Genomic DNA, 9,036 nt, shown 5'->3' with positions numbered 1-9,036 from the left:
GAGGGGTTCAATTTTATTATTAACAAATATGAGAAAATCAATGGACTTAAACATTTTAAGTGGTTTGATGGTTGATGGTGCTATTAAACCCCTCAAATAAACTTCTCACTTTAAACTCCTCATTGTAGAAGCTTTCGAAATCCTAAAAGCCTCCCTCTGTGAGGAGAAATTTTTTCGTATTCCTGTTTAGTTGCCCTATTTCCTTTTTTATCTTCTCATGTCATTTGTTAAAGAGGATACAAATAAGAAGAAAGAGACATTTAAACGGGATTAAGGAAGTATTTCTCCAACTTACATAAAAAAGAGAGGAAAACAGAGAGAGAGGTGGCACTATCCTATGTGGCCGACAACAGAATATAAGATTGCATATTCAGCTCCTGTGCATCTGACATTCTGACCCACAAAACAAGAGGAAGAAAATAAATAACGACAACAAAATAGAGCTGTTTTTGGTTTTTACAAAGATAATAGATCGTATGCCACGTGTCCAGTTACCATTGTGCAAGTACGTGTCAACGTATTATGCAAGTGCGTAGAGTATTATGGTGCTCCGGAGAGTAGATGGAGTTTACTTATGACTCCAACAAAAGTAGAAGCTGCTGGCCTTTTTTCCTTTTAACCCTTCCCTACTTCTTCCTCTAATAAGGAAAGAAGAGACAAAAGGGAATAATATTGGGGGTAGGCCCATGACTACCGTACACGTGGCACACGTGAACAGGAGTTGGGATCCAATAATTCAAGTGGCCCACAAAGCAAGGGGGAGCTTTGAGTTTGGGTTTTGACCCAAACGTGAAAAGCTGTTTTCACAAGGCCATGTTTGGGCGCTCACTTAGTTGAAGACAAAGCTTAGGTGGGATTGATTTTGAGGATATGCTGGTGGTGCTGGTGCTGTTGGGGTTGAAGACAAGAAGATCACAATCAAAGCTTATAATGTTATAGTGATTGGTGATGATGGGCCCAACTGCAATTGCTTGTTTAAGTTTAATTAAACCTGGTCCCAGGTACAATTTTGTCATCAACCGACTAAATCAAGTATTACTTATGAATGCATCTATCATCTTATGGTCTCTGCACTTTTTGGACATGCAATCCAAAAAAGCACAAATTATGTGGAGGATTGAAGTGAACAGTTTGAATGAACCCTACAATTTCCAAATCCAATCCTCACTTGAAATTTAAATGATTAATATGAGAATGCTTATGGTCCATTTCCTTTAACAACACTGTGAGAAGATATTTAAGCTGATTAGCACCAATTTGATCTGTTCATAATTCTTCTGTTGAATCAACAGATTGAGAAAACCCTCTCAAAAGGAAGAAAACTTGGGATGGGCATGCATGTGAATCTTCAATTTTAACAAACAAAAGTTCATTATAGGCTAAGCCCAAGAGGGTTTGCCCAAGAGGACTTTCATTATAGGAAGTGAAAAGCTTAGGCTTTAGTTGCTTTGACCTTCTGAGGTAAAGCAGAGGCTTTAGGGAGGTGATGATTGAAGAAACTTTATACCCCCCTCTTTTTGAATCTTCATAGTTGCAAGTTTGGAACTTTCTTCCAAATTTAAGGCCAGAATCACATGAATGTTGATCATTGAAGCTCAATCATATAAACATAACAAACTCAAGCTTGTAATATACAGAGAGGATGAGGAACACCAACAACTCTAGCTTGCAATATAAATATCAAACTTTATATTATGCTATCCGATGTACATATCTAGCCCCGCAAGGCCAACCCATACAAAATTTTGTTTCAACTTCCTGATAGAAGAACATTGCTGCTATTTACACTCAACCAAGAAGATCAAGATAGAAAAAACGGGGGGAAATTAAGAAGAAGAAAAAGGGAACCAAAATCTTCTTGCCCATCATGCCATGGACTATTGGGACTTTTAAAACTTTAGCTAGGACTTGAATTAATCATGCCAGCAAAGGAGCATGACCACACACCTCCTTATGATGTAAAGCCTTGCTCTTTGCTCTCTGAGGACCCCTCCAAGTCCTTTGCTTGAAGAAAGCCTTCTCTTGCTGCCTGCCATGGTGGAATTGCTCACAATCTTCATATCTTTACAATCTGTTTTGTTTTTCTCTTTGACTGGTGCTGAGTTTTTCCAAGTCAAATGAGGGTTTTTGAGGGAATGTGCTCGTGTGAATTGGTTTCAAAGTGCAGAGGCCAAAGGGGGTTCAGCTTCTTTATAGAAAGAGGAGGAGGGGTGTGGTCCAATTGCTCACACGATCAGATTGGTCTAAAAAAAAGAGCCAAGGATGGGGCATGAAAGGGTGTGAAGTGCCCCAAAACTCACCAGACAACACCCCAAATGGAGCCCACAACCCACTTTGGAATCCATACCTCAAGCAACACATAAGAAAATGATAAAACAATCCAAACAAGACGGGGACCCCTCTCTCCCTCTCCCCCTCACATGTAATATTGCTATGCCTACATAGGTCTAATTTGGACTATTACATCATATTTTATTTTACTCTTTTTTTATTTGGGTAAATGTATCAATATGTTTGTGTAGGCATTACCCACCAGCATAATGGGTCGGCCACTACTAACCACAAGGTAGCAAGTTTGTTTTTTTGGGAGTTTATGAGCTGAGCCTTCAAATTTTCTAAATGATAAGGTCATAATTCTGCAGCAAACACCAAAATTTCCCCTCTTTTCTAGTGCTTTTCCTTGTTGTTTTTCTTTTTAACTTTTTTGTTGGATCCACCTAAACAGGCAATAGGATTAGGATAGGAGGTGGGAAGAAGTTGAATCCTACATAAGAAAGCATATTAACTAACTTTAATCAGCATGATTTAAGACTCTAATGACTTCAGCTTATCATCATATAGACTAGACGGGGACTATAAATAAATAGCAGAACCATATCTGTAGGGACAAGACAACGGCTTTGATTGCAATGTTAGGCTTTCCCTGTACCATGCTCCGGCAATTATTGCATATTTTAGGTGGCCAGTGAGCACACAAGAAATGCAGATGATGAGAGTTCATTGTCATTTTTGGCTGGTCTCTATCAAAGATGATGTCATTAAACTTTCTCTGTGTAACAAACAAGGCTTGTGGAGAAGTGGGTTTCTTAAAACATGGGACATTTTTTTCTGCTCGGCTTGTTCTTTCAGAATAAAGGCCAGAAGTTGAATCTGCTGATTCATCTCATGATGCTATATACATATATATATATATATATGTTATTTGCAGTGTAGGCAACAGGGCATGCAGATGAGAGAGTAAGATTTGCAGAGCTTGCACTTTAAACAGAGACTGAAATATTTGGTGGGCAATGTGACAGACAAAGTTGTCTGTGTGCGCTAAATGAGACACTAGGAATATATGGAAAGGGCAACTAAAAAATATATTATGATGATGAAGCCATTTGCATTTTGCAGTGGATCAAAAGGCCCAAGATTTCCCAAGCAAAGCGAAGCAATTATATAAGACCTGAAAACCCAAGTGATTGATTAATTTATAGGTACCTTATGCTTCACCAGAAGCAAAGCAAACCAACCCACTTGCTCTGTCTCGTGCTCCTCCCATTTTTTTCTCAGGAGGCCAACTTCCAATAACAAAATTTTCCATTTTTTATTCTTTCTCTGAGCAATTTTAAGCTGTCAATATCTAATCAGGCAAATCATAGATTACACCCAGATTAGAGCTAGAAATTGGTGCTAATTAGTCTTAATCTCTGAGTCTGAGAGCACTATATTCAAAGCGTCTCATGTTATGTCTGTTGTTCCAAATGCACTTGAACCAAAAATAATAATCTGGCTTGGTTGTACTGAGCAAGAAGGCCAGACAAAGTTGCACGTGAAGTTCTCGTGATTTACAATGTCATTGCCTGTAACATAATATTAAACCTTATCTTATCTCTAAAGCCCTGAATTATATTTGTTCTTGATGCTTCTATTAAAAGCAACTTCAGATTCAACTCAATTCCTTCCTTCTGCAACATGTTGTGTTGTGCTTCCTTCCACGGCATTTCCTCTGCAATTTCAAATTCCAATTCAAAATGGCAATCAACTAAAAGCTTAGCTAGCATCAACCATGAACATGTGAAAAAACATCTGTGGATTGTACGGACTTTAGTGGCAACTACAGTTGTATTCTTACATGCATATCGGATTTTGGCAGGCTTTTCTTTAAAGGAAGCTTTGATTTGAATAATTTTAAGCCACGTTCTTGAATTAATGTGCGTCAATTACAGCTTTTAATTGCCGTACACTTCAATTTCCTAGTGAATTATTGTGTTCGTGCTCGTTGACCACATAGCCAGCATGGTCATTTGCATGGCTAGTTCCTGGTTAAGATAATCATACAATTACGTAGTGTAGCAACTTTTGACGAAATGGGGAATTCTGCAAACAAAAAAATGAAAATGAAAAATCTATGAAACACAAAGGAAGAAGCCCAACTCGGCCAACTGGGTTTTGGTCAACTGGTTTTGCTGTCGGTGGAAGGGTGAGATTGCTTGCTTAAATGACCAACTCCAAATCACACTAGAGACGGACCCGTCGATCCATCCCAAAGTCCAACTACGAGCATTAGGTTTGCCGAGTCCATTTGCTAGAAATAAAATGACAACAATTTAGGGTAAAAATTGGGAATAAGTTACTAATTATTGTTTAAAACTTGATCCTATATTCAAGTTAAAGGAAGGCCATGACAGAGAAAGAAGGTAAAAAGGCAAGAACACGAGCAGCATAATCATGTTGCCTAGTTCAAGTGCATCACAGGCTCACACAGCCTTGACATCGAAAGACTCGGAATATTTTTATTCTTTTGGTCAAGTAGGACTGAGAATGGTTGCTTGCAGTTGCAGTTCATGGAGGACCGTGTCGTAAGATTTATAATCCATATTCTACGTCCTTGCACGTGTGCTCAAAAATATATGGGATTTTTTTTTGGGGGGACAGTATTCGAGGTATGTTTCTATTAGATTCCAGCTACTTGCTGTCATGTTTAAACATAATTCTATATCACCAAGTTGGTCAGTTGAGACTGCTACACAACATTTACAAAAGGAGGAAAAAAAAAGTACGTCTTCACGAACTTCAATCCTCTCTGGGAATCCACCTGCTCCACCAGAGACTCTTCCTACGTCGGTTAATCTCATCCATGCTCTCATTCAATGTTCTTACAATCTTCCTCTGGAGCCAAAGAGCTGAAGCAAGAGCATTTCTTCTTGAAGCACTTGCCCTCTTCTTATTAGGCTCCATTTCCTGCACAATATAGAAATAAAGATCACTGTGCATACAAATCCTCAAAAGAATACGGTTTACTGATTTCTGAACTTAGTTCAGGTACAAACTCTGAGGTCTTGGAGCTGAGCTTCTGTGAAGCCACCGTCCTGCTGGGTTCCGGATCTTGCCATTAGCCGAATAATCCATTTGGCAGCCTCCCCATAATCTTGTTGTGTATATCGAAACAGTTGCAGCCTCATATTCTGCATCAAGGACAGAGCCAACAGGCCTTCCTTGTCAAAGTAAGGATATGCTAAAGCCGTTTTTGCACTGATTCTTTGTCTTGCTTTGTATCGAACCATTGATGTCAAGAGTTCCCATCCAATTCCACCATCCAAATCCAGCAGCTCAAAACCTCTTCGTAGTTCGGCGCTAGCACGAGGCTCAGCGGTTTTCCTCCATGCAACCAAGTCATAATCACACCTTTTTAGTTGACGGTTGAATTGTATTAGGCTGTTGTCACTCCGTAATCCTGGGAATGCCTACAGGAAGAAGACTAGCAGTATGAACCCTTCAAACCCCCCATATTTATAAACATCAAACTGAACGCGTGTGATAATGAGAAGTTGAATGAGTATCAGTCAATTAGTTAGTATAACAACTATAGCTACCTAGCAATTTTTGTCACTCACCATTTGTAGGAATATGAGCCCAGCACTGTAGATATCAAATCTATCAGGCAAATTCATCTGTTTAAGACCATATAATCAAAAACCATTAAAGCAGTCAGCTGCCTGCGAAAGTAAGCTAGCTATAATCAAAAACAAATTCACAGTTAATATTCCACCTGCCATAGAACTGGGGAAAGTGCTGTTGCCACTGGAGCAGAGGGAGCGGATGGCGTTTGTGTGCTCATGATGTATTGCTCTGGTGCAGCATATCTGAAAAGGGAAGGATCCAAAGACATCATGAAAGCCTTCTGATAAGAGAACACTACATCAATTTGAGTGAGATGTTATAAGAAAACTGAACCTAGGTATTACTAAAAATATGTAAATCAGAAGGATACACTTTTAAGACTGATGATTCAGCTAGCATTCATTCAGAAATCAAATATCATATATTCGATTAACATACAAGTCTCATGTATTACAAACTTCACAAACTGCACGCTTTTTGCTGAAACTTTTTTAAAATATTTTTTGCCCTGGCCTCCATCTGGATAATTTTTTGCAAATCAAATTAAACTGTGGGTGTTTCTGTTTTATCAGTACTTAGGATCATTTCAAGGTGCATTAGCCTGACAAAACTGATACTATTTTAAGGTATCCCTCCAGACGACATTAACTATATTAGTGCTGAAAATTTAGTTCTTCCGCCCATAGATGTAAAGTAAAAACTGAAACTCATCATTCATTGTCTTCTTCAAGTAGAGGTTTACCTTGGATCCAAAAGAAACTCCTTTGGAATATAGTTGATGCCAACTCGCAAATCTGCTGCAGCTCCAAGATCAATGATCTTGAACGTTCGAGAGCCTGCTCATTGTTAAAATAGCAATAGGAAATGTTTAAACTCTGAGAATAATTGAACTTTTCCAGTTCCTCCATTGACTCAAATACAGCATGCCATTAAGTATTATTACCTTCGGAGAAAATAACGTTCTGTGGTTTTATATCCCTATGTACAATCCCTGTTGAGTGAAGACCATCTAACGCAAATAACAGTTGTCTCATAATTGTTTGAATGATCCTATTTTCCCTTTCCAAACCCTTTGGCAAGTCCTGGACCTTTCCAAGAATCATGGTTTCTACCTGGATTTTATGTGACCATCAGTGAAGTTAACAGTTGTAGAACGGAATTAAACCAAAATTTACTGTAAAAATAAGAAGCAACATGTAACCAGCAATTAACATGCCAACTCCCATTATCATTAATTTTTCCAAATTTTCCTTTTGAATCAAAGATCAGTTTAAACATAGATGATGGAAGAACCATGGAAGCTTGTAGCATACTGTTGGTAAAGAGTATCTAAATTTTGGTCATAATTAATAACTAGACTGAAAATAGTGGTGCAATCCCAGTTTCAACTGAATAATCAAATAAATATTTCTCGAACTTTGCCTGCTAGGATGTTAATTATGACAAAGAAATCATCAGTTTCACACCAAAAATGGTTAATTCTGGCAATTTATAGGGCAACCAAAAAGGCTGATGAGAGAAAGTACCAACATTATAGGGAAAGTCTTTACTTTGCATCAAATCATACAGTGTGGCTTCCCCTTCAAACTGCCATATAAGCCAATATTCAGCTCCTTTCTTTGAAGAAGTCTGCAACAAGATTCATGGTATTAATTCTTATAATGGGGATAGAACTAGAATGTACAATGGAAAGAGCTATCAAAGAATTCTTTTTCAATCTTTAGAGATAATGATACCCTTCAAATCATATGGTACTAGTAGGCATTATAGAGTAACACCTCGAGAAAGCCGTACTTAAAAGCAGCACAACTATTTGCACACGCCCTTCGCACACGTTCATTCATCCAAATCTCCACAGCACCATATTCAGTGGCCTTCTTCAACACAAAGTCACCTTCTTTCTAGTGACAACCAAAAGACATAACATATTAGCATATCATATTCTCATACTCTTCTTTTCTTTTCTTTCTTCCAATGTGAGAAGACACTGCCCATTTGACAATACAAGTGAGCTCCTTATCGAAACCCAGACTTTTGACACAAATCAAAATTGAAGTAATGACTGCAAAGGCAAATTAAGCAATACTTTTTGAAATCATATAACTCAAATTTTGAACTCAATCCATTTGATATGTTCAAAATTTAATTCATTCACAGGACCAAGTAAAATAACAAATTTATGTAAAGAAATTCAATTAAGTACTTGATACCTTGGAAGAAGACTTCTTATTAGCCAACGAACCTTTGTAAACCACTCCAAAAGCTCCTTCACCCAATTTTTTCCCCAAAACAAAATCATCCTGTCCCACAAAACCAAACACAAAACAAACTTGAGATTCCCAAATAAAATCCAAAATCAGACCAAAAATCAGCCAAAAATTAACCTTCCTGTAAGTGGGTCTAAAAAGCCTCTCAATAAAAGCAAGCACAAACATGTCAAAGAACCCAGGAGCCACACCAGGAGTGGCCCATAGATAAGATAGGGCACTCAGAGCCAAAATAGCACCAGGGGCTGTGAGTGTTAAGCCATTAGACTTTGGAAGAGTGCTTCTGTATATGATATCACCGCACTCCATGACTGTACACGGAAGCCCCACTCCCACGCCCAAAAAGAGGTCCTGAACCGCATGGATCAACTCGCCGCCGCCAGAGGCGAAAACCAGCAACGTTTTCGGGTTGGAGACAGTTATTGATCTTGAACTGGGATGTGGTTCGAAACTGGGTTTATTAATTCTAAGCTTCTTGCCCAGAAATGGTGATGTGGGTTTCGATTTGTGAGGGTGGAGCTTGGCCACTCCTATACTAACTCCACCGGCTGCAACAGTAGCAGCCATGGCTGTACATACACAGAGAGAGAGAGAGAGAGAGAGAGAGAGGCTTTCAGAACTTGTATGGGTGAAAATCCAGATACCTATAGTCGCTGGCTTACTTAAAAAATGTCTTTCAATCTGAGATTCTATCTCTTTCGAAGGTGTTTTCTTTTTTTCTCTTATTTTCCTTGTGACCGTTATTTTGTGGAGGGAAATGGCTCAATGGGATTGATGGCTCATAATTCACCAAAAAATTGAGAGATTGACACGTCAACACATGCACAGAGTTGGAGTGGGACATTCACGCTGCACAAATCATCTGTTTGAAAGAAGGAGTTGT

The 9,036-nt window shown here is 38.6% G+C and overlaps 2 protein-coding genes across 5 annotated transcripts; both read right to left on the bottom strand.

Annotated features, from left to right (window-relative positions):
- Positions 1-1,666: 1,666 nt before the first annotated feature.
- Positions 1,667-2,209, bottom strand: LOC103341433 (small polypeptide DEVIL 6). Its single transcript, XM_008244946.3, has one exon. It carries the CDS (start codon positions 2,058-2,060, stop codon positions 1,914-1,916), a length of 147 nt encoding a protein of 48 aa, XP_008243168.1. The 5' UTR covers positions 2,061-2,209; the 3' UTR covers positions 1,667-1,913.
- A 2,713-nt stretch (positions 2,210-4,922) lies between these two features.
- STN7 (Serine/Threonine kinase domain protein) lies at positions 4,923-8,889 on the bottom strand. Of its 4 annotated transcripts, none has more exons than XM_016796516.2 (10): positions 8,271-8,888; positions 8,097-8,186; positions 7,665-7,784; positions 7,417-7,515; positions 6,830-6,998; positions 6,629-6,722; positions 6,035-6,128; positions 5,880-5,936; positions 5,316-5,729; positions 4,923-5,226 (listed from the first exon to the last, which is right to left on the bottom strand). In XM_016796516.2, the coding sequence occupies exons 1-10, from the start codon at positions 8,718-8,720 to the stop codon at positions 5,059-5,061; spliced, it is 1,755 nt and encodes a 584-aa protein (XP_016652002.2). In that variant the 5' UTR covers positions 8,721-8,888; the 3' UTR covers positions 4,923-5,058. The 4 variants fall into 4 exon arrangements, with proteins under 4 accessions (XP_016652002.2, XP_008243170.2, XP_088900502.1 ...); XM_008244948.2 differs by having other exon boundaries at positions 7,665-7,787; positions 8,271-8,887; XM_089044376.1 differs by having other exon boundaries at positions 8,097-8,889.
- Positions 8,890-9,036: the final 147 nt, after the last annotated feature.

Source organism: Prunus mume, linkage group LG2, assembly GCF_029339155.1.
Source record: "Prunus mume cultivar Tortuosa linkage group LG2, ASM2933915v1, whole genome shotgun sequence".
NCBI classification, from domain to species: Eukaryota; Viridiplantae; Streptophyta; class Magnoliopsida; order Rosales; family Rosaceae; genus Prunus; species Prunus mume.
Note: the sequence above shows the minus strand (reverse complement) of the source record. Positions and strands in the feature narration are given on the sequence as shown.

Coding starts and splice junctions, on each gene's coding strand:
- LOC103341433 (XM_008244946.3), bottom strand. CDS start 2,060: ATGAAGATTGTGAGCAATTCCACCATGGCAGGCAGCAAGAGAAGGCTT.
- STN7 (XM_089044375.1), bottom strand. CDS start 8,720: ATGGCTGCTACTGTTGCAGCCGGTGGAGTTAGTATAGGAGTGGCCAAG. Junction 7,788..8,096: donor ATAAGAAGTCTTCTTCCAAG/GTATCAAGTACT, acceptor GGTTGTCACTAG/AAAGAAGGTGACTTTGTGTT. Junction 5,730..5,879: donor GGCTCATATTCCTACAAATG/GTGAGTGACAAA, acceptor TTCTTCCTGTAG/GCATTCCCAGGATTACGGAG.